At 42.0% G+C, this 25,850-nt stretch overlaps 1 protein-coding gene across 1 annotated transcript in view; it reads right to left on the bottom strand.

Moving 5' to 3' along the window:
- CCDC170 (coiled-coil domain containing 170) overlaps positions 1-25,850 on the bottom strand; it is a 97,443-nt gene that overhangs the window by 23,582 nt on the left and 48,011 nt on the right. Inside the window, exons 9-11 of the mRNA XM_040350880.1 lie at positions 11,649-11,849; positions 7,353-7,526; positions 2,072-2,314 (exon numbers count right to left, since the gene is read on the bottom strand). Of these exons, the coding sequence (XP_040206814.1) occupies positions 2,072-2,314; positions 7,353-7,526; positions 11,649-11,849 (618 nt within the window). The remainder of the gene's footprint in view (positions 1-2,071; positions 2,315-7,352; positions 7,527-11,648; positions 11,850-25,850) is intronic.

Genomic DNA, 25,850 nt, shown 5'->3' with positions numbered 1-25,850 from the left:
TATGAAGCTGACTGATGGTCCGTCGTGCGTACACACTATAAGTTAAAAAACCGATCATGTCAGAACGCGGTGATGTAAAACACAACGACGTGCTGAAAAAAACGAAGTTCAATGCTTCCAAGCATGCGTCGACTTGATTCTGAGCATGCATGGATTTTTAACCGATGGACGTGCCTACTAACGATCGTTTTTTTCCCATCGGTCAGGAATCCGTAGGTTAATTATAAAGCAAGTTGGCTTTTTTTTAACCTACGGTTAAATAACCTATGGGTTATACAAACGATCGGTTTGGACCGATGAAAACGGTCCTTCAGACCGTTGTCCTATGGTTAACCTATCGTGTGTACGAGGCCTTAGTGTCTGTATACTAAACTTAAAAAAAAAATAACATTCTGGCTCGAGCTAGACTTTAAAGGAAACTATCGTATGACTTTAACCCGGCTCCCTGTCACAAAAAATCCGATGCACTTCTGCATGCCTTACAGCTGTTAACAGCTTTGGCCATAGCCAACACCAGTGGGGGTTTTGGTCTAATGTAAATTTCAGTGCTAAAACCAGAACTTGTTTCCTCATTGTACTGCTTACAGAAAAGTCTTAACATGTACAGTACCTTGTACGTGTACTCAGACTGGTCTGGAGTGGTAACTGGTGCACACCAAGGCTCTGTTTTTGGACCAATTCTTATTAATTTATTCATAAATGATATAGAGGATGGGATACATAGCTCAATTTTTTGCGGACAACACAAAAATAAGCTGGGCAATAACTTCACAGCAGGATTTAGAAATTTTACAGGAAGACCTAAATAAAGTAATGGGGTGGGCAACTTCACTGCAGATGAGATTTAATGTGGAGAAATGTAAAGTAATGCACTTGGGGGAAAAAAACATAGACGCAAACTACTCACTAGGGGGAGAACCTCTGGGGAAGTCAAGGATGGAGAAAGATCTGGGGGTCCAAGTAAAAGACAGACTGAGCAATAGCATACAATGTCAAGCTGCAGCTACCAAAGTCAGGAGAATTGGATAAAGAAGAGTATAAAATTATAATCCTGCCACTTTATAAAACTCTGGTTCGGCCACATCTGGAGTATTCTGTCCAGTTCTGGTCACCAGACCTCAGAAGGGATGTGGTGGAACTGGAGAGAGTCAAAAGAAGGGCAACAAAATTAATAAGTGGATTGGAGGGCCTCAATTACGAGGAACGACTAGAAGCACTACATTCATTCTCGCTGGAGAAGAGATGCTTAAGAGAGGACACGATATCGATTTACAAATACCTCAATGGTGATCCCAGCATAGAGAAAAAAACTATTCAGTCTCAGGGGGTGTAAGAGGACACTAGGTCACACAATGAGATTGGAGGAGAAGTGCTTCAACCTTAAAGTGATACTATAGGTTCGGGAAAAAAAATTAAATAACAAACATGGCATACTTACCTCCACTGTGCAGCTCGTTTTGCAGAGTGCCCCCGAATGCCATTTTCTGGGGTCCCCCATCGGCTCTCTTGGCTCCTCCCTGCCTCTGATAACCCCCTCTAAGAAGCGCTCTCCCAAGGGGGTTACCTTGCGGGAGCGCTCCCGAGTCCTACATTTGGCATTCATAGCCTGCTATCCATCTATCCAATGAATAGCCGATAACCACGGGCAAAGGTCCAGCGCCTTTGTGACACAGGACTTCACAGGGCTCAGGTAAGCAAAACGGGGAGGCTGGTCGGCCGGTAATCGTTAGGAACCTTTACAACCCCTTTAAGCTGAGCAGGAGGTTTTTCACTGTTGAGGCAGTGAGAATGTGGAACTCTCTTCCACAAGTTGTGGTTTCAACGGGGAATATTGATATTATTAAAAGACTCTTGGACGTGTATCTTAAAGAGCACAATATACAGGGATATGGGAAATGATATCGACACTGACACACACACACACACACACCTACACAGGTTAAACTGCATGGACTATAGTCTTTATTCAACCTTACCTACTATGTAACTATATAACTATACATGTACATAAACCATTTATAAAAGTATAAAACACCAACTACTCATATTAGAGGCACAATAAACGACATACCTTTAACTCATTAGTGTCTGCGAGTCTGGATTTGAGCTCAGTGACGGATTGCTGAGCCGAACCTAATTCTTTTTGCAACCTCTCCACCTTCTTCTGCAAAGTTCGGACTGTCAGGTTGGCCTCATCTCTCTCCACTGCCAGAGCTGTGCGGACTTGTTTTTCTTCTTCTAACTGGGCAATTTTTTTCCTCAGTAGCTCCATATGAAGTTCTTTGCTTTCAAACTTTTCTTTCTGGGCTTTTAACTGAAGAAGATTGATTATAGTTAATCTGTCATCCACTAATAAGCCTAAAATGCTTACCTTTATCCCGAGGCTAAACGATTGTACCCCAGGTTCTGACCAGCAAGTATAACATATATATATATATATATATATATATGGCAAAAAAAGACCAAGTGGTCCATCAAGTCTGCCACAATGCTTATGCCGAGTGTGAGTTTATGTTTGTTCGAAGCATGTGTAGCACACCCTGCACAGCTCCCACCCTGCACAGCCATAGGTGTGCACAGCCTATTGCATTAGGGTGTGCATCCCAAAGCTCAAACACAGAGCAACAGAGGCAGTGTCTAGGGGTATGCACATGTCACGGCTGTGATGCTATGCCGTGACAGAAGTTATAGAGAGCAAAGCAATCTTTTTTTTTAGAACTTTAATTTATTTATTTTTACTTTCTTTTTTTACATTTTTTTTTTTTACGTGCCCTGCTGAGGGTCTTAATAGGGTGAAATATCAAGGGTATAAACAGACCCATGATGCCTCACATTTAAGACTGATGCCGCGTACACACGACCGTTTTTCGGGTTCTAAAAAAGTAAGTTTTTAAGGGTCTAGAAAAAACAACGTTTTTTTCAATCCGATCATTAAAACTGCCTTGCCTACACACGATCGTGAAAAAAAATGCTCTAGCAAAGCGCGGTGACGTACAACACGTACAACGGCACTATAAAGGGGAAGTTCCATTTGGATGACGCCACCCTTTCGGCTGCTTTAGCTGATTTTGTGTTAGTAAAAGACGATTCACGCTTTTCTGTCTGTTACAGCGTGATGAATGTGCTTACTCCATTACGAACGGTAGTTTTACCAGAATGGGCTCTCCCGTCTCATAACTTGCTTCTGAGAATGCACGTTTTTTTTCACGTCGTTAAAGCCCACACACAACCATTTTTTACAACCTTAAAAACGACATTGCTAAAAACGCAGTGAAAAAATAGAGCATGCTCGAATTTGTTTTTGACCATTTTTTAGAACCAGAAAAATGCTCTGAAGACCACACACGATCGTTTTTAATGACATTAAAAAAACATAATTTTTTAGAACCCGAAAAACGGTCGTGTGTACGCGGCATCAGTCTCAGCTGCACAGATGAATGATTAGGAAGCACTTATGAGCTTCATATTAATTCGCAAAGTGCAGTATAGTAAACATAGTTTACTATACTTTGGTGATGAATGGACACAGGAGCGATGGGTACAATTTGCTCACTGTGTTCATTCAGAACAGGAAGAGGCCAGTAAATTACATATTTACCAGCCCCTTCCCCCTGTTCCCCCTGCAGCACAGCTGGAGGGAGGAAGAAGAGGAGAAGCTGGCAATGCTGCGGGGGTTGGGGGGGTCACAAGAGGATCTGTGTCTGCAATAAGGCAGGACCCCCCTTTTGAAACTGATAGGACCCGGGCCCGGTATAGGTGGACTGCCTTATCAGTGGCCCTGGTGCACGGTTTGATTAGGGTGTATTCAGGCACACTTGGCACACCCCCTGTGCATACCTATGCATGTGAGTATGGGTATGGGGGAAAATAAATTAAGATTTCAATGAACATAGCAGCTAGCACAAGGGACACTTCTCAATTCAATGTAACTACGGTTCCTGGTGCTACTTTAAAAAAAAAATAAAAAAAAATTAAAGCGGGGGTTCCGCTGTGTTTTTTTTTGTGGTAATTTATCTCTTGCAATGTACTTTAAATTGCACTTACATGTTTCTTCTTCTTAGAGCCCTGCATTCTCCCTCGGCCTGAAATGTGACTTTATAAAAATTTGTTCTGGCCGTTTCCATTTTGCTTGTGGGCAGCGTGAAGCCCACAAGCAAATGCTTCCAGGAGCGGAATGCGGATATCCCAGCATTCACCGATCTGCAGTGTTGACGGCGAGCAGCGCCGTCAACACTTCTCCATTGCCATCACAACGGCCGGCATCGAAAAGACATGCAAATCATCCTCGTTTTGTCTTCTGAATCGTCTCCTGGGAAGCATGACACTGTGCTCCCAGGAGACATTGCGCTGAGAGATGAAGGGACACGCCTACTCCCGCGGGAGGCAAAGCAGGAAGTGCCTGTTACAGACTCCAGAGAAAGGTATTGCAATGCTATTTTAAAGTATGGATAACGATCTGTGTATATACACACATAGATAGTCCTATTAAGCAAAACTTTAGATTTAGGGTGAACCTCCACTTTAAAGGCAAAGCTTTTTTTATATGTTTTAAACAGGGTGGAGATGGATTAGAACACCAGTCAGTTTTTTTTGCTGTCCTTGCACCCGTTAAGGAGATTCACCCTCTCTTTGTTCTGTGTAACATTTTCATTGAAAGTGAAAGTAAAAGAAAAACCCAAATGTTGGGCTGTCCCCAGAACAATAATAGAGGGGAAAACGTCCAATGGGGACACTAGTTCTGGTGACCTGGGGGTCCCTAAGGAATTCCCTTAATTTGCAGGAATTTTCTCCCACTTCCTGTTTGGCTATGGGACAGGAAGTGAAGGTACATTTCCACAACGAGACACAGATGGCAAACAAAAAAAATCTGACAGGGGTTATAACCCACCCTTGCTCTATTCAAAATGAAAAATAAAGTTTTGCCTATTCTTCTACCTTAACAAAATAATCACTGTACAAATATGATACATTTGCATAGCTACAACAAAAAAGTGCCAAATTTCATCTGGTTGGTTCCTATGATTGTCAGCACCATCTAACAGCTATAATACATTTTTTTTTGTGATTGGGGTATTTAAAAAATATGGCATTTTTTTCATTGGGGGCTTCTCTTGAGTAAATTGTGCAAATGTTTCCCCCATTGATTGATTATCACGGTAATTGAATTTTTTTATAAATAAACCCCAAAGTGTTTTTAACTCTTAACTGGGAAGCAAAGAAATCCTTCTCTTCTAGTCAGCTGTGCAAGCACAAAATCCAAAGACCTGTATAGCTGCTCCTACACAGATCCCATCCTCTGTTTAACAGACATACATGTGAATTTCGGGGGGCTGTAAGAGCTCCTGCAAGCAGAGCCATATGGGCACCGGTGATTAGGGTGTGCCCATCACACCCACAGCACATTTTGAAGCAACGAACAGCCCAGTTCTTTGTTTTTGTATTTTTATTAGGGGGTTTAACTTAAGGAGATAATGAGAAAAGTAATATGGGATGCCTACTTGAGTTTAGTAGAACTTTTAGGGACAAATGTCCTTTGTACAGCTATTTACACTCCTCAGCGTCCTCCAGCACAACTCTTGCTTGAAGCACCACAATTCTCAGGACCAGCTGGCACTGCTGGGTAGGTAGCAAATGCCCTTTAGAAGCAGGCACCGCAGGCCCCTTGTTTGTGTAGCAAAGTCCCAGTGCCCAGCTGTCCTCCTGTGAATACTGATACCATCACACCTCTTTAGGCATTGCCAGCCCACCTGGCTTCAGCTGCCACTTTCTCCAGCCCTGTTGGCTAAACAACCACAGTCCTCCCAGACTGCTTTCACCCAGTCCTCTCAGGCTGCCTCTCAGTCCTCCACAACTGTAACACTCACCAGCCCACCTGGCTGTCTTCCTCCCTGGAGATTTTCCCAGCAGTGTTCACCTCCTGCTGTCCTTCTCCTGCTCCTGTGCCTCCAATCAGGACACCCCTGTGTGTTGTGAAGAGGGTCCCTTCCGCACCTGGGCTCCCAGACCCGAGGTCATCCCCCTCCCCCCAGTATTAGGGGGGTTACCTCAAGGGTCTCTGACAGCCTTCAAACACAACATCTCCAGCTTCCACACAAACTCCACTCACCCAACTAGCCTGACCCGGATTATTTGAGGGTGCATGCCAACCCATCTGTTGGGGATTGGTCAGGGCCCTCGGAATACTCCAGCTCCATCTCACTTCCACTCCCATTCTTCTGGAAGTCCTCCCTGAGTTACTCACCCTGACCCAGAAAAAAACAGGCTTGGCTGTCAGCCAAGCATAAACATTTTTAGTACACTGACAAAAACCTATTCTAGCACATCAGAGGTTGCTACAAATGTTTGAGTTTAGTTACTAATGACAGACTCGCTACCTCCTCTGCATCAACTCCTCTTAGAAATAATAGATTAAATAATCTACTGTATAATAGCTTAGAACAGGAGTACTCAACCTGAGCTCTGTGATTTTGCCCGCAACCTCAAACCAGGGAAGCACATGCCCAAGCTCTGGCGGGTCGTCAAGCCCAGATCATTATTAATGGCTTTCTGACCAGCCATCCAAAGGGCATGAGAGTGAATTGAGCCAACGCCAGAAGCAGAGGAAGCAGGAGCCGCATAAGCCAATGCGTCCTCTGTAGTCATCATCGGCGCAGTAAACAGTAAATATCTCCTGAACGGCACACAATTAGGAGTAATTTACAGTACCTATAGGTAATCCTTATTCTAGGCTCACCTATAAGTACAACTTACACAGGGAGGTTTACAACCTCTTTAAGTGGCACTCGCTCTTCAAAAGGTTGAGCACTCCTGATTTAGAACAGATCCTTGCTTATAGAACATATAAACCAACAGCTGCCCCCTTTAAAGTGAACAAATCACTAAACTGTGTAATATGGACCCGGAAATGATGGATCCTCTGCTCCAACATATGTTTTACCGTGATTGGCTCTTCAGGACTTCATTTATCTTCAGGACTTTTCATTTATGTGCACATTTAGGTTTGATGCAGTGTTTTTCTTTGTGCCAGTTTTTCACATGAACATGTATAGCGCCTTATTCTTTACTTTATAATTCTATTAGGTATTTAATACAAACTGTACACAACTGCACTTTAATAAGTTGAACATTGTGGATAAGAAACTGTAAAGACTCAATGGAAAGATGTATTATGTAATTATAGCACAAAGTGGTAGTATCAGCAATAGGCGCTTAACTATTTTTTTTTTATTATTATTATTATTATAATAGCACTGGAAGCAACATATGATGCTTACGTATGTCACCAATATTAAAATCACTGAGAGGTCATGTAAACTGAGCTAGATGATTGTAACAAAGACAGTGACATTTACCTTTCTTTGCAGACCATGTGCAAGTGTCTTGTTTTCAACTACAGCATCTGATTCCAGTTTGACCAACTGATCTGCTCGGGCAAGGATGACATCCAGACGCATGTCAAAACCTACATCAGCAGTTATTCTGTCCAGTTTCATCTTTTCAGACAGCTGCTCCAAGAACTTCATGTACTGCAGAAAGTACCAGAGTTATAAAAGTGAAGAAATAAGTTGGAAGGTGTCTGCTGAAATAAAACAGTAGTGTGCCATATCTCTGTATCTTCATATGATTCACTTGTACCTGATAAGTGGAATGTTCAGCTTATGAGAAATTCACATGTCTGGAAAAATACCACTCACCACTTAGACAGAAATATATATATATATATATATATATATATATATATATATATATATATATATATATATATATATATATATATATATATATATATATATACATATATATATAGATATAGATAGATATAGTATATATAAAATCAGTTAGGAAACTTGGTGAAAAGTCTGCTAAAAACATGGAGAGAGAAACTCTTCTTTTGCTAACAATTTTCAGAAAATATGGGTTGAGCAATTTGGTTGCTGAGCTAAACATCTTAAAGCGGAGGTCCACCCGATTTTTTTTTTTAAAAGCCAGCAGCTACAAATACTGCAGCTGCTGATTTTTCCAAAAAATGGACACTTACCTGTCCAGTGCGCCCGCGAAGTCGGCAGCCGAGATCGAGCAATCGCTCGTCTCTCGGCTGCCCCCGCCGCCATCCTCGGTAAGGTAATCAGGAAGTGAAGCATTGTGGCTTCACTGCCCAGTTCCCTACTGCGCATGTGGTGCGGCCCGTCCTTACTGGACCTCGCTCTCTCCTGGGACCAGTGTGTTTCCCAGGAGACAGCAGGGGGGGGGGCATGACTCCGCGGACCAGTTTCAGCATACATGTTCGGTCGTGTGTAGGCCCGAGCGTGCAGGACTCCAGCAAACATTTGCCCGCCGGGCCTTTTCCCAGCGGGCAAATATTTCTGGACTTGTTTTAAAACAGTCCGCTGGAATCCTGCCTGCTCGGACATGTTCGGTCGTCTGTACAGACCTACCGTACATGTCCGAGCGCCCGCCATCCCTCGCATGCGTCGAATGACTTTGACGCATGCGTGGAAGCATTTAACTGGCAGGGCCGTCCACGTCGCCGCGTCATCATCGCGTCATCGTCGCGGCGATGCCGCGGACACGCCCCCGCGTATTGTTTACGCGCGGATTTCTGTACGATGGTTAGTACAGCCATCGTACAGAAATCCCCGGCGGACCGGTTTCATCGTACATGTTTGCCCGTGTGTACGCAGCCTTAGACAGGTATCTGCGCCCCCCTGAAAAGTTCCAAATGTGACACCGAAGGGGAGGAGGGTTCCGAAAAGCGGAAGTTCCATTTTTGGGTGGAACTCCGCTTTAAGGTTAATGTACAGCACTGTGCAAATTGTTTTGTTTGACAGGTGTGAAAAAATGCTGTAAATTAAGAATGCTTTCAGAAATAGAAATGTTCATGGTTCATTTTTATCAATTAACAAAATAAAAAGTAAATTAGCAGAAGAGAAATCTAAATCAAGTCAATATTTGGTGTGACTACTCTTTGGCTTTGATTTACTAAAACTGAAGAGTGCAAAATCTGGTGCAGCTGTGCATGGTAGCCAATCAGCTTCTAATTTCAGCTTCTTCAATTAGGCTTTGACAAAATAAAAAATGGAAATGGATTGGTTTCTCTGCAGAGCTGCACCAGATTTTGCACTCTTTGCAGTAAATTAACCCCACAGTGCTTGAGGACGCAGTTTTTGAAAGAACTCAGCCGGTAGGTTGTTCTAAACATTTTGGAGGACTAATCACAGATCTTCTGTGGATATAGGCTTTCTCAAATCCCTCTGTTTCAAAATAAATTTGGAGTCAATCGCACGCCTCCCTGATGGTATGACATGATGGATATGTTTCTGCCTGTATTTCTTAAGGCCTGTACACAGGATCGAATATTCCGACAACAATTGTCCGATGGACGTGTTTTGTCGGATAATCCGACTGTCTGTATGCTCCATCGGACAATTGTTGTCGGAATTTTCGACAACAAATGTTGGGTGTTTATGCTCTCAAATTGTCTGACAACAAATGTGTTCTGTCGGATCATCGTTGTACCGCTCTCCAGTCCTTCGGTGAACAAACTGCCTCCTGCTATAGCCAAATATTAAAATTTTTGACTTACTAGGCCTGAGCACCTGCTGCTATTTTTCTGCACCCCAGTTCCTATATCTTTGTGCATAGTTGCCTTGTTTGCTTTGTTTTCACATTGGAGGCATGGCTTTCTGTCCGCAAGTCTTTCACGAAGATCACATCTGGCCAGACATCTGTGAACAGATGGGTGTACCTGGGTCCTACTGGTTTCCACTAGTTCTATGTCATGGTTGAAGGGAAGTAAGCATGATGTGTCTTCCATCTGCTACATTCATATTCTTTGGCTGACCACTGCATCTACAGTCCTCAACATTGTCGATCAATGGTGTCCTCAATGCTGAGAAATACAGGCAGATACTTATCCATCATGCCATATCATCAGGGAGGCATGTGACTGCCCTCAAATAAATTCTGCAACAGGACAACAACCCCAAACATGGAGCCATTGTCATTAGGGAATGCTTTCTATTTTCTTGGTGAATGCTAAATTTTCTTTCAATGGTCGAGGTGCAGAGTATGTTCTCCAATCAGAGAACACTTTGCATTCATTCAGAAAATTGAAAGCTTTCTATAAATGGCACCTGTGCCTGGTGGTCAGCATGGGACACAGAAGCAAGTGGAAATTACTGTAGTAAGCAGTGTCTACTTAAAGGGGTTGTAAAGGTTTGTCTTTTATTTTCTAAATAGGTTCCTTTAAGCCAGTGCATTGTTGGTTCACTTACCTTTTCCTTCGATTTCCCTTCTAAAAAAATGTTTTCTTTGTTTGAATTTCTCACTTCCTGTTTTATCTCAGTAAGCTTTCCACCATCATACGAGCGGTGGACAGTCATTTAGAACAGCTTACTGAACACCTTACTGAGGAGGAACAGGAAGTGAGAAATTCAGACAAAGAAAACAAAGAAAAAAAACATTTAGAAGGGAAATTGAAGGAAAAGGTAAGTGAACCAACAATGCACTAGCTTAAAGTAACCTATTTAGAAAATAAAAAACGAACCTTTACAACCCCTTTAAGTGATTTCTGTCTTCCAGGGGCATCACCTAGGTATGGTATAAGCATATGGTTGTATGCTTATTGGCATACAAGAAAAAACTTTTAGGAAGTAAGGGACATTATTTTCACTTTTTTTAAAGATGTGGTGTGATATTTTCTATACAAATTTGAAGTCACTAGAAGGTTCACCTACAGAGTGTGCTTATTTAAGATGTCACAATCACCATCTTTACTGCAGAGCTCAAATATAATCAATAAATTAACACTGTGATGATAACATTATTTTTGATTTCATACAACTGTTTTAGTTATAAGACGTTACATTCATCAAAATATCCTCAACTTTCCAGATCTTTTCATTAGCTGTCCGTTTTCTAAGATATTCAGGGGAAATATCAGCCCACGCCCTCTGTAGCTCTTCTCAGAGGTATGAATGGCTTGTAGGGAGTTTTTCTCTCACTCCATACTAAAGCTCTTTTCACAAAAACTTGATAAGGTTGAGAGCAGGCAAAGATGCTAGCCTACCAGAGACAGTACTCTGGTTCACCATATCTTAACTAAATAGATTTTGCATAGCTTACAGGCATGCTGAAACTGACCCCAGCGTATAATGTGAACTTTACTATTAGGAAACTATAAAATAGGCTTTGGAGTTATATGTGAATAATAAATGTTGAATAATTTAGGAAGTAATAGACATTTGCAAACAATACGACAGCATCAACACACCCCAATAAATTAAATCTTCCCTGGGTTCTACTTACAATATCTATCATTATGATTCCAGAGAGAATAGCTTATGTAAAAACAAATGCAGTGCCGTTTACATTGTGAAAAATATTAATGATAAGTTTGCTTCAAATACACTTTGAAGAGAGGCAACAGATGGGCTGCCTCTCCTATTACCTCACTGCTACTTCTTTTAGAAAAGTGACTTTTTTTACTCTTCAGGACACTGTGATGGTATTTTGGCAGCAGTTCTGCTTCTGATTTAACCTTTGACACACTAGTCAGGTTACGCTATGTAATTGGATGAAAAATGACTTCCAGGGAGTAAGGCATGGTTTAAATACTGGAGATAATAAAATGGCTACAAAGTTCCTACCTTCTGCTTTTCATAACTGAGATTGTCACGCATGACGTCTCCAGACACAAGTTCTCCTTCAGTCACTTTTAGATGTGATCGCAATTCTGCTAGATGGTGCTCTGCTTTCTTTGCTCTAAGAAATGCCTCTTGGTGCAGATCTGATTGGTGCTGTAGCTGGTCATTAAGTTTGCTCGCTCTGCTTTCAAACTGTGTGGCCACCTATAGAACACAACCGAGGAAAGGGCATGACGTGTAAAAAGAAATGATAGCTTAGATGCACAAACATTGTTACTGCTAAAAACATTATAATGCAATAAAAAATTGTTGTTACCATTTCTAAAAATCTGCTGTATTATCAAAAAATACAACTTAATAAGGAACGTGAACTAACATGAGTTAAAATTTACAAGGGTGAAATTGTTTTTTTAATTGTTGGCATGATCGACATTGGTTGGTCCTTCTTCCTTCTCTGAACCTTGGACCTTTTTTTTGTAATTTGTGACTGAGTCTTGTGATTGGAATTTAATACATATTTTTATCTCTCCTATGTCTTTGAATAATTGGCACAATTACAACACTCTGACACTTGGTAATATCCACAGTGCAAGCCGATTTATATATTTTTATATCTGGTCTCTTCATTGCTCTTGTTTTTTTGAGTTACATTTAGTGGATATATTTATATCCCATCTCAGAAGCCTTTCTCTCCCCCCGGCAATACATACATATGCCTTGATCTTGCAGGTTAGTTATTTTTATAAACCTTTTTTCCTCATTGGATATTACAAGAACCTGATTTTTCTCCTGCCTATACTTTCTTAGTTTTTCTTTTTGCCCCCCCCCTTTTTTTCTGTATTCTAATCCCCTTCCCCCCTCTTCTTTCCCTTTCCTTCTCTCTTTCCTTCCCCTCTTCCTTTCTAACAACATCTTTTCTTCCTTTTTCTCTCCCTTCCCCTTTCTCTCTTCCTTTTCTTCTCCTCCCCTTTCTTCCCTTTCCCCCTCTCCCTCTCCCCCCTGGTTTCATTGTTCCAGTTTTCACTCCATGTTTACCCCACCTTTTTCATTTTTATTTTGAGTGGTTGTGGTTATCCATATGGATATTTTTTCACTAATGTAAAATCTTTCAAAATAAATTTCTTCCCTAGTGGCTATTTGAGCCCTAGTAAATCCATCACCTATCCAGTCCCCCATGTTCGCCATAGGGAAGTTTTAGTGATACTGCTGTCCGGCGCTTGGCCTCTTTGTAGGCCCCTATTGGTAAGCGACTGTACCTTTCATTACCTCTTCTGTATTACTGTATAATGTTATATTTTGATGACTAATATTCACATCCCGTTACTTTACCTTTAGATTTTATACTTGTTCCTCCTGATAAAGCGGTTATAATCCACAAAACATATAGAGGATGTTCATGTACTGAGGAATGCTACAGCTTCTATGCTCCACCACAGAGTATATCTAGTACCAGTGCAACATATTTGTGTATTGTTTTATCTATATATGACGTTTTTGTTATTATATTTATCTGGATACTATGTTTTAAATGGAAATCATGTACCAATAAAATATTTGTTTTTATTTAACATGTAATTTGTCCAGGGTACTGAGATAGTCCATCATTTTTTCTTCCCCTATTCCCACCTAAAGTTTTCACCTGTCTTTTAAGACATGTTTTTCAGTATTTTTATACTACATATGTTTAAGTGAACTCCAATAACTATAAAAAATAATATATAAAAAAATTCAACAAAGCCAATTTTAGCCACAGGATTAGGCTGTTGTAGGATTGCTTGTGGCAGTCTGTAATTTTTTTTGTTTTTGCATTTAATATGCAATATTATTATTTATCATTTTTATTGCTTCACTTATTGTTTTTAGTCTCTATTTACTTTTTGCACCAGACTCCAAAGTGTCTATTATCTCATTATTGCTATACCACAAGCGAAGTTCCTGTCTATTGTTGCTTATCAGGGGTTTGGACTTATGCAACGCAGTGCATTTTTTCACTTACTTGTCCCATTACATTTTTTGTCATACATCAATATGATGGTATTTATTCCTCTGCCACATGTAGACCCTCATCTCCATGATTAACCCCCGGGGGTGGGGCGAAACATGTTGGAGACATGATCTGGATGAATCAGCCGAGGCTGCTTTTACCTGCTTACCAATCAGACCGGGTGAGGTGTGTGCCGGCTGAGCTCCTGTTTTTTATTTTGCAGCACAAAAACTTTGGGTTATACCCCTTTTCGGCTCCATCCAAATACGTTGTATAAAAAAATGGTCTAGAGTTGGGATTTATGTTGAGATAGAATAATATTCAAACATATATTTTTAAAGCGCGTCTATAATTAAAACTTTTATTCTTCTAGTTTTTGATAGAGCAGGAAAAGGACCCCTGTCAGGTGTGGCTGCTGTGTGGTCCTCAATTAGAGAAATGTGTCTATGCTGTTGTTGGAAAATTTCCTTCTGTTGCTGTCCGGTGAAAAGGTTGTCCCTGGGACAGTGAAAAAGGGTACATTTCTCTAATTAAGTCTTGAAGAGCACTAAAACCAGACAGGGGTACTAATCCTTCCCCGCTCCATCCAAATACAGTATATTGAGGTATGCACCAGCTTTATTTTGCAGCACAAAAACGTTGAGTTATACCCCTTTCCGGCTCCATCTAAATGCGTATAAAAAATGGTCTAGAGTTGTGATTTATATTGAAATGGAATAATATTTAGTTTTTTTTTTAATTGTATCTACAATCAAAACTTTATTTTCTAGTTTTGAATAGAGCAGGGAAGGGTTTGAACCTCTGACGGGATTCATTACAGAACAGGACTCCATTAGAGATATTTGTCTATGCTGTTGTTGGAAAGTTTTCTTCCCTCCCTGCCTGTTGAAAAGGTTGTCCCTGGGATAGTGAAGAGGGGACAGCTCTCCAATGGAGTCTTGGAAAGCACTAAAACCAAACAGGGGTACTAATCCTTCTCCACTCTATCAAACAAAAAAATGCCTACATTATGCTTTATGCCCCTTTCACATGGGGTGGATCTATCCACTGATCAGTGTAGAGCAGGCGGATCATAGGTTTGTGTCTGGTCAGTTTCTGCAGGGGGGACACAGACAGAGCCCGGTCTGCTCTATGGGCTGCTGGATGTAAATGGACTCCTCTGTAGTTTACACCTGACTGCCCTCCAATCTGTCCTTACGTGTTTGTTTGTTTTTGTTTTTAAAGCCCAAATCGGACTGGAGGTAGGTGAGTGTAAACAGGCACAAGTCCATTTACACCTGCTGGTCCATGGGGTGAAAGGACTATCCGATCAGGTCCTCCTGAAAAACTGACAGGCAGGCCTGATTGGAACAGTCATGTGAAAGGTGCCTAAATTAGGGTGACCAGACATCCCCAGTTTCAGGGGACAGTCAGTGCAGAATTAAAATAAAAAAAATAGAATTACACCCCCCCCCCCCCACTCCGCCGTGCCTACTACCATAGGGGGGTTATATTTTGCCCATTATCTGTGCCCCTTTCTGATGATCATGTGCTGGTCGGAGCGGAGGGAATATTTCTTCAGTTTTGGGCACATGCCCATTCAGCTCCGCTCGCATGTTCTTCTGCCTTGGCTCAAATCCTGGCCAGCCACCTACCTATCTCCTTGCCTTCCCTGGATGAGTGATCTTACTCTGCTCCCCATCCAGTAGTAGCCGGGGCCTGAAAAGTAAGACTTGAGAGGCTATGAGGCGGCCAGCTACGGGCAGAGAGTCGCTGATTGTTGCCATTACTAGTAAAGAAAAAATATGTCCCCGGATTTCATTTTAAATATCTGGTCACCTTATCCTAAATGTGATCATGATGCAAGGTCTTTTTTAGGCAAATTAATTTATTTATATAAGTTTCCTCCTTGCATACTAATCGAGAGACAAGAAAAATAACTATAAATAACAAGAATTGAGACAGTGCAGTCGGGTGTTTGTTTTTTTCTTAAGATGTTAAAACGTTTTAGATTTACAGAGACATAATCAAGTGGGAACATTTAATTACTATCTTCATTGATTCAGGCAGAAATGATCTTAGGGGTACAGGTGCACCCAGACTTGAGGCTACATGGGAAAGGAGGATCATGGGGTCTCTGTGTATTACTATTGTGGATACAGAAATGTCTCTCTCTCTCTCTCTAAAGGTCATTAGAATGCCCCTGAGCACAATAATGTAGTGCCAAGATTCCTCATGTTGTACATGCATGTTGATGTCTCTCCAACCATCGCCATCATTTTACTTACTCTTATTATGAAATTACAGAGTTTACAAAGCAAATTTCAACATTTCTTTTAAACTGAAACTCTATATACCGTACATGCCCTTTAAACGATATATCATTTTTTTTATTTATTTTACATATTATGTTGCCATCTTCTGGACACTAGACAGAAATGCATACTTGCCTTTTTCAATCCTAAAATATCATAAATGTCAAGGCAGTTGAAAAAAAGAACTAGTGATAAAGGACGATCATGTTTGTTTGCAGTATTTAAAAAAAATCAGTCAACAAGTCAAAGCTTCTTAAAGAGGACCTGTCACCTTATAGTTTACAGTTGTATTAAACCCTCAGCATTTTTAGTGTAACACAGTGATCACAATAAAATAAAAATTCCCCAGTAAACTATTTGTTACCCCAGCACTTGCAGTTTACAACTTTCAGGCTGGGTTTACACTACATATGTATGTGTGGAGTGGCTCACAGCAGGGGGTCTGGTGCGTCCCTGTTTTCATCTTAACCACTTCAGCCCCGAGCCTCTTTTTTACACTTGTTGTTTTCAAATATTTTTTTTTTTTTGCTAGAAAATTACTTAGAATCCCCAGACATTATATATTTTTTTCTAACACCCTAGAGAATAAAATGGTGGTCGTTGCAATACTTTCTTTCACACCGTATTTGTGCAGCGGTCTTAAAAGTGCACTTTTTTTAATTAAAAAATAAGACAACAGTAAAGTTAGCCCAATGTTTTTGAAAGATGTGAAAGACAATGTAAAAGATAATGTTACACCGAGTAAATTGATACTCAACATTTTATGCTTAAAAATTTCCCCCGCTTGTGGAATGGCGACAAACTTTTACCCTTAAAAATCTCCATAGGCGATGTTTAAAAATTTCCACAGGTTACCAGTTTTGAGTTACAGAGCAGGTCTAGGGCTAGAACTATTGCTCTTGGCCTTGTACACACGTTTTCCTCTGCAAAATCCATCAAGAAAAATGCTGGCAGAGCATTTTTGCCGAGAAAAACGGTTGTGTGTATGTTTTTCGTCGAGGATCTCGACGAGAAAAAAAGAGAACATGCTCTCTTTTTTCTCGTCGGAAGTCTTAATTTCCTTGTCGTGTTTCTCGTCGGGCTGGTTTACGACGAGAAACATGTCCGTGTGTATGCTTAAATAACCCGCGCATGCCCTGAATAAAGTATAAGACGGGAGCGCACATTCGGTAAAAGTAGCGTTTGTAATGAAGATAGCACATTCGTCACGCTGTAACAGACTGAAAAGCGTGAATCGTCTCTCACCAAACTTTTACTTAACACGCAGTGACATGAGATTAGCAAAAGCAGCACCGAGGGTGGCGCCAGTGGAATCGAACTTCCCCTTTATAGTGCCATACGTGTTGTACGTCACCGCGTTTGAGAACAACGAGATTTTGTCTTGACAGTGTGTATGCAAGGAAAGCTTGACAAGATTCTCGTCAAGCTTGACAAGAAACTCTTCGAGGAAAACGACGTTTCTTTTACAACGAGATTCTCGGTTGTGTGTACGAGGCCTCACTCTAATGATCGCGGTAATACTTCACATGTGTGGTTTGAACACCTTTTTCATATGCGGGCGCTACTCATGTATGCATTCGCTTCTGTGCGCGAGCTTGTCCAAATAAGGGGGCTTTATTTATTTTACTTAAAAAATATTTTGACACTATTCCTATTAAAAAGAAATGTAAACATCCCTTGTAATAGAAAGAAAGAATGACAGGACCTCTTAAATAGGAGATCTGGGGTCAAAAAGACCTCAGATCTCACATTTACACAAAAATGCAATAAAAACAAAAAAGTCACTTGAAAAAAAATAAAAAAGTTCTCCTTTAAGAGCTATGAATGGAAGTGACGTTTGACGTCAATTTCGCCCTTCTATGCCATGGAGCCAAGCAGGGGTCATATTCCCCTCAGTCGGCAGCCAGGCATCCATGGGAGAGAACGCAATCGCCTCCGCCGCTACCGGTGGGTACGATAAGCGGCGGAGATGACCAAAGCGTGGCAGGAGGGGGCAGGCACCTCTCCCGCCGCCGACAAAAGTGATCTAGCAAGCATGAGTACAAACAAGTGAAATCAGCATAGAGCAAAACAAATAGTGTAAATGAGAATATCATTAGAATGTTAATTAAATAAGAATGCCGTTATTTAGGATAAACACAAATGTTACTCATTACAGTTTGCCTAGACATCAACATGTTTGTTACAAGCTGTTACCCGGCCTCCAGCCATAAGAGAGCACACAAGAATTTCAACAATGACACCCGAGCTGTTTGGTGAACCAAACAGTGCACATAGATAACCTCAGTTATGAGTGCGCTTTTCCAAACATCACTCAGGATTTTTTTTATCTAGTCATAATTTGGCTACTGAGCACTCCAACACTGATGCTAAAGCTGAACTCCAAGTATAGACTTTATTGCATAGTTACATCAATACAGTGAAAGCAAAGCATTTTCTTATTGGACAAGGTGGAGAGTGTGATGTCAACACCCCACCTCTTAATTTTGTCCATTCAGAGAATGCCTTACATGTATTGAGAAAAATGCAAAGTGTTCTGTCAATAGTGCCCATGCCAAGAGAGCAACCACCCCCCATGGGTATTATGCAGAAGGGCAGCCACTTGACAAGGGACCCTGAAGTTAGTGGAACCCACTGTAGTAGCGAGGACTAGTATAGTGATTCTCCACTTCCACAGAGGTCCCATAAGTAAGGCATATGCATAGGAACTATGAAACAAAATCCATACCTGGGGTTTCAGTTAATCTACAGGTATTACCAAAATGTATGTCCAATCGTCCTTTCCCCCTCTAGAGCATTGTTATTTTCTTTTACACTGTCCTTGTAGCAGGAAACAACTTTTAGTACACTCTGGAAGTTATTTACAAAAGGCAAATCCACTTTGCACTACATGTGCAAACTACAAGTGCAAAGTGCAAAGTGCACTTGAAATTGCACTGAAAGTGCACTTGAAAAACAGAGCAGCAAGCGCCTCTTAGTAAGACTGTTTAGAATTTAATAGCCAAATGCATTAACCTCCCTGGCGGTATGATTCTTTCAGAAAAAAGGTGCTGAAAGCGGTACCATTATTTGCAAGGAAATTTGCGTTTTACATTGTAGGCCTGTAATTCTTAGGAATAACTCACTTAAATCTGACCAAACCAGAGTCTAATAGGCATCCAGGGTATGACATTTTTTTAAAAACAAAATTATAAATTATAAAATAATAAATAATTATAAATAATTATAACAAATAATAATATAATTATAATAAAAATTATTCAATAATGTAATCAACTCAGAATCACTGAAATTTGCTCAGTTGCAGAATTGTCGCTATCATTATTTATTTATTTTTATGATGAATTTCCCCACAAATCGCTATCGCACAATTCTGCAAGTGATTATAATTTATTATCGCTGTTTTCTAGCTGATCTAAAACCATTTTTTACATAAAGGGACACTTTTGGTTGCTATGGACAATCTACAGTTTGCAGGGAGAAAGAACCTTTTTTTATTATATAAAAGAACATGTAGGGCACTGGGCAGACCACTAGGGACAAGGGGTGTGTGTATTTTTTACATACAGTACTGTAATCTATAAGATTACAGTATACTGTATGTATAGTGTTTGTTTACCTTTTTGAATTTGGCGCTGATCTCCGCTCCCGTGCGTCGTAACGTCGCAGGGAACGGAGATCGGCGGCACAGGAGGACACTGTGTGAGCGAGCGGGACCTCGCTCAATTCACACAGTGTCCTCGCTGGATCCAGGAACAAGGTAAGCCAGCGCGCGCTGCAGGCTCTGCATAGCTACCCCGAGCGTGACTCGGGGTTACCGATTTTGGCACAAAAAATCCACCCGAGTCACGCTCGGGAATACCGCCAGGAGGGTTAAAACACTCACATTTAAAATTCTTTATGTTCAGCGCAAGGGAGTCCAGTAAAGTCAGATGTAGATCTCTGCAGTTCGGATGGTGTTTCAGCTTTGTTTTTCCATGCTGTCAGCGTCATGTGTCACAGGCGACTTCCGGGATTCATGCAGTATCCAGAACGAGGCTTGGGGCGCATTCGGCCAGTCACAGAAAAGGCTGGAGTTCAATGTTCACAGTTCAATGAAGTAAATGACTGTATTGCCGTAAAGCGACACGTTTCCGAGCATGCACACCAAGAGATTATGCAAGGTGTGCTCTCCTTTCATAACAGAATAGGGCAAAGAGGAGGAGGCCTGGCGGTGATCCACAAGAATCGCATTACAATCACTAAGCCAGCCCTTCAAAATCCTCTTCCATTCATGGAAACCCTTACTCTTCAACTTCAAACTTCCCCCCAGGAGACTGTTCACATTCTCCTCTGCTATAGGCCACCTGGGCCAAAATCGCAGTTTTTGCCATCATTAACGGAGTTTATATCCACTTATACCCTTAACAGCAAACACCTTTTGCTGCTCGGGGACTTTAATCTGTGGGCCAACTCCGCACAGGATCCCATTGCGGACGCCTGCATTGATCACCTGGAGGGATTAGGGCTACAGCAACTTATAAGCGGGCCAACACATGCTTCAGGTCACACACTCGACCTAATTTTCAGACAAAATCTGAAAATAAGCATTTTAGAAAATGAACCATTGCCATGGACAGACCACCATGCAATTAATTTCATAATCTCCAAAATTCCCCCAGTGATAAAAGCACCCAAGCCAGTGACAATACACTGGGCTAGATCTCAGAAGAAGCTCCATTCGGAACTCTTCAAATCTACCTTGGGAAACAGAATCAAAACAATCCATCCACATCAAACAGCCGCAGATACACTGGATGCCATAAACGCAGCCCTGCTACAGTCAGCCGATTTAGTAGCACCGAAACGCAAAGCCTGCATCCGAAAAAGAAAGTCCGGCTGGTTCAACAACCAGCTGTCGCTTCTGAAGCAAGAGCGCAGAAGGGCGGAAGCCGCCTGGAAAAGAAGTCCTGCAGAGGATAACCTCATCATCTACAAGGCAATAACAACACGATATCATAAACAAATCTTCAAAGCCAAGAAACATCATTTTTCTATGGCGATTAACAGCGCCCTAAACCGCCCCCGCGAACTCTTCAAGATGGTCACCCAGACCATGAATCCAGGATGTCTTGAAGTCCCCAACTCAGACACCCAAGAGTTCTGCAATGAACTATCGGATTTCTTCATCAACAAAATTGAAAGAATCCGGGAAAGCATCATGCAAAACAATACCCCCCTCAACCCCACCGTCAATCAACCACAAAACACCCACAGAAACGCTCTACAATCAACAAAGTTCACTCTGGAACCGATCTCCATCGATACCACAAAAAATATCATTGGTGCTTTGCGGAACAGCACATCGCCCAATGATATCATCCCCACCAAACTGCTGAAGGAATGTGCCGACATCCTGGCACCACCCATCACACAGCTTATAAACCAGTCATTTAAGGAAGGCACAGTGCCATCCCTGTTGAAAGAGGGCACAATCCAGCCCATCTTGAAAAAACCTAACCTGGATCCCAAGGACCCAACTCACCGCCGTCCCATAACAGGCCTAAATGTTCTCTCCAAGATAATGGAGAAAGTAGTGGTACAACAGCTGCAACAGCATCTAGATACCCACAATCTACTAGATCCATTACAATCAGGCTTCCGTCCCGGACACGGGACAGAAACGGCCTTCCTCAAAATATGGGACGATGCCCTCGAGGCCGCAGACGAAGGAGAATCTTGTCTCCTGGTTCTGCTGGACCTAAGCGCAGCCTTTGACACGGTAGACCACAAATTGTTACTAATGCGACTAGCCAAGGTAGCAGAAGTCGCAGAAGGTGATTTACCATGGTTTTCTTCCTTTCTTGAAAACCGATCACAAACAGTTAAATTGGGTTGTTTCACGTCGGAAAAGCGCACGGTGTCATGTGGAGTCCCCCAAGGATCCCCCCTGTCACCGGTGCTATTCAACATCTATCTTCGCCCTCTCTTTGATATTATCAGTAGCCAAGAACTACTCTATCACTCTTATGCAGACGATACGCAACTGTATTTTCGCATCTGCAACAAAAAGGATCATCATCTCAGTTTAGAGAAATGTCTCTCTTTGATAGAAAACTGGATGACTAAGAGTTATCTTAAACTCAACAGTTCAAAAACAGAACTCCTTATGTTTCACGCCAGCCGAAAGAGTCAACTGGCAACAACCTGGACACCCCCGCCCATTCTGGGCCAAATCATCACCCCTAGCTCCAAAGTCAAAAGTCTCGGGGTCATCTTCGACACCTTCATGACAATGGACGCACAAATAGGGTCAGTAGTCAGCGGAGCGCACCATCTGTTGCGCCTACTACGCAGACTTATTCCATTTATCCCCAAAGAAGACGTAGCAGTCGTGGTGGGAACAATCGTGAATTCCAGACTGGACTATGCTAACGCCCTGTACCTCGGACTCCCAAAGTACCAAATCTCCCGTCTGCAAGTCGTTCAGAATACGGCCGCCAGACTGGTGACTGGGAAAAAAAAATGGGAATCAATCTCACCTTCGTTGAGAACCCTTCACTGGCTGCCAGTAAAAGACAGAATTGCATTTAAAGCACTCTGCCTGACACATAAGTGCATCCATGGGAAGGCTCCGCAATATCTTTGCGACAAGATAGAACCTCACAATTCGAATCGCGTTCTGCGATCCACCGACCAAAATCTGGTCAGGGTACCAAAAACCAAATACAAGTCCAAAGGAGAAAGAAGGTTTGCTTTTCAGGGTCCTAGACTATGGAACGCTTTACCAACCAGCATTCGGTTGGAGGAAAACCACCTGACTTTCAGAAGACGGATCAAAACTCTGCTCTTTTGATGTCATGAGACACGAACAACTAGCGCCCAGAAGCGATTCAGTTCGCATGCGCCGCGCTTTATAAGTTTTTCATTCATTCATTCATTCATTCATTCATAATCTCTTGGTGCGCGTGCTCGGAAATGTGTCGCTTTACGGCAGTACAGTCATTTACTTCATTGAACTCTGCACTACAGCCTTTTCTGTGACTGGCCGAATGTGCCCCAGGCCTCGTTCTAGATCCTGCATGAATCCCGGAAGTCGCCTTTGACACAGGACGCTGATAGCATGGAAAAACAAAACTGAAACATCATCCGAACTGCAGAGATCTACATATGACTCTACTGGACTCCCCTGCGCTGAATTTTAAATGTGAGTGTTTTAATGCATTTGGCTATTAAATTCTAAACAGTTTTACTAAGAGGTGCCTGTTGCTCTGTTTTTCACAAAAAAAATTAGAAGCTCGTTGAATACCTGGGAGGATAGGTACCGTTTGGTGCTTGCAGCATTGTATTAGAGAGGTTGTAAACTTCCATCAATTTGAACAAAAAAAACACTTCTGGAGGTTTATAAATTATCAGTTAATGGAAAAAAATATTAAAATCTGGTTTAGCCAGGTGTTGCTACTAAAGTTATTATGTTGAGTCGTTTATTGTTTCTTAAGTAAAGGTTTGGCTCTCTCTAGTGACCTTATCAGGATATTTCCTTCTGTCTAACTGGTTGCCGACCAGCCGCCGTCGTTTTACGGCGGCAGGTCGGCTCCCCTGTGCAAGAGCACGTAGCTATACGTCGGCTCTCACGCAGGCCACTAGGGGCACGTGCGCGCCCCCCTGCTCGCCCCCAACTCCCGTGCGCATGCACAGCGGGCGTGATCACCACCAGGCACACGCGATCGCTCGTTACAGAGCGGGGACCGGTAGCGGGCGCGATCTTCTGTTCATACAATGTATGAACAGAAGATCAGTGATTTCCCCATGTCAGTCCACCCCCCCCCCCCCCAACAGTTAGAACACATCCAGGGAACATACTTAACCCCTTCACTGCCAGTGGCATTTTTATAGTAATCCAATGCATTTTTATAGCACTGATCGCTGATAAAAATGCCAATGGTCCCAAAGATGTGTCAACAGTGTCCGAAGTGTCCACCATAATGTCGCAGTACCGAAAAAAAATCGCTGATCGCCGCCATTACTAGTAAAAAAAATATATTAATAAAAATGCCATAAAAATACCCCCTATTTTGTAAACGCTATAACTTTTGCGCAAACCAATCAATAATTGCAAATTTTTTTTTACGAAAAGTATGTAGAAGAATACGTATCGGCTTAAACTGAGGAAAAAAATGTTTTTTTATATATTTTTGGGGCATATTTATTACAGAAAAAAGTAAAAAATATATATTTTTTTCAAAATTGTCGCTCTATTTTTGTTTATAGTGCAAAAACTAAAAACCGCAGATGTGATCAAATACCACCAAAAGAAAGCTCTATTTTTGGGGAAAAAAGGACGCCAATTTTGTTTGGGAGTCACGTCGCACGACCGCGCAATTGTCAGTTAAAGCGACGCAGTGCCGAATCGCAAAAAGTGCTCTGGTCTTTGACCAGCAATATGGTCCGGGGGTTAAGTAGTTAAGAAGCAAACAGTTATGCATTGTGGGATATATAGTTTGGGGAGGAAGTCACTCATATTGTTTAAATCAGTCTGGGGACTACAGGACCCACAATGCCAAGTTACAGACCCACAATGCCAAGTCACAGAACAGCCTGCTGGTAAGAGAGATAAATGGACAGGCGTGACCTGTTTTCAGCCTCTCTGGATGCCATTCAACTGCCAGCAGGAGGTCTGTGTGTGTGACCAGGAGTGAGAGACTGCGGCCTACAGTGGAGAGCAAGATCATCTGCCACAGAGGGATCTTTGTTGGACAGCCCTGCTAATCGTGTAGGTGGATCGGCCTGCGCTTCAGAGCATTTGAAGCCATCTGCCTTTCAGCACACCGGGAGGAGCAGTACGGCGTGGCGGTGCCATCTTCCCTGATGGAGGCACTTGCAGGAGGTTCCGGACGGAGTCTACCAGCCAGCTGAGGATCCACAGTGGTTAGAGGGCACCTGCCTATCCAAGTAGTGACTGCAGTATTGCTGAGTGAGTTTCTTTCCTACAGACTGCTGCTGAGACCTGTAGTTCCATGGCTGTGGATCTGCTGCACCTGAGCATCTTACTATCAGACTTTGGGGCCTTGCTTTTCTTCCCCAATGCTGTAAGGTCAGTACTGTACTACTCACAGATTAAATGAGTTACAAGTTGGAATAGTTCTTCAGCTAAGGAATTCATAGCATCCTATTTCTACAGTCATTGCTTTTCCTCTGTTTCTCTTGGATTACAAATAATTACACAACTCAACACTGCAGTATAAAATAAGGTAGCTGAAGACAAAACTAGAAATTGAGGAACATTCACTGCTTTATTGCTTTACAAAGCTTTACTGCTCTATATTGGAGTATCGCTCTGAACTGCAACCTAGAGGGAGCCATTTAGTGAAGCCTCGTACACACGACCCAGGAACTCGATGGGCGAAACACATCTTTTTCCTCGTCGAGTTCCTTGTCAGGCTGTCGAGGAACTCGACAAGGCAAGTTTCTCCATTCCCATCGAGGAAATAGAGAACTTGCTCTCTTTTTGGCTCGTAGAGTTTCTCGACAGTTTCCTTGACGAAAATGTACACACGACCGGTTTCCTCGGCAAAAAAAATATCTCCCAGCAAGTTTCTTGCTGGTTTTTGCCGAGAAACTTGGTCGTGTGCACGAGGCCTGAGATATAGTTCGAACTTGTATTGTATTACTGTATTCACTGTCTGTGCATTTTCTTAGTGCATTGGTCTGTGTGTTGAGGCCTCAGTCCGAAGGTATTTAATACACGTGTCAAAAGTATTGAAGATCTATCTCCCTGTGTACCTGTTCACATATACCCTCATCAGGTACTGGGTATAAGTGTATGATATTATTGCATTGAACAAATACCTCTGCCAATCATAACCTTTATTCATTCAATGTTTAACCTTTTATCATAGTAAACATTCTTTGAGTGGTTCAGTGACTTTGTCTGAGTTTCTCATTACT

The sequence above is a fragment of the Rana temporaria genome, chromosome 4 (genome assembly GCF_905171775.1).
Source record: "Rana temporaria chromosome 4, aRanTem1.1, whole genome shotgun sequence".
Classification (NCBI taxonomy): domain Eukaryota; kingdom Metazoa; phylum Chordata; class Amphibia; order Anura; family Ranidae; genus Rana; species Rana temporaria.
Note: the sequence above shows the minus strand (reverse complement) of the source record. Positions and strands in the feature narration are given on the sequence as shown.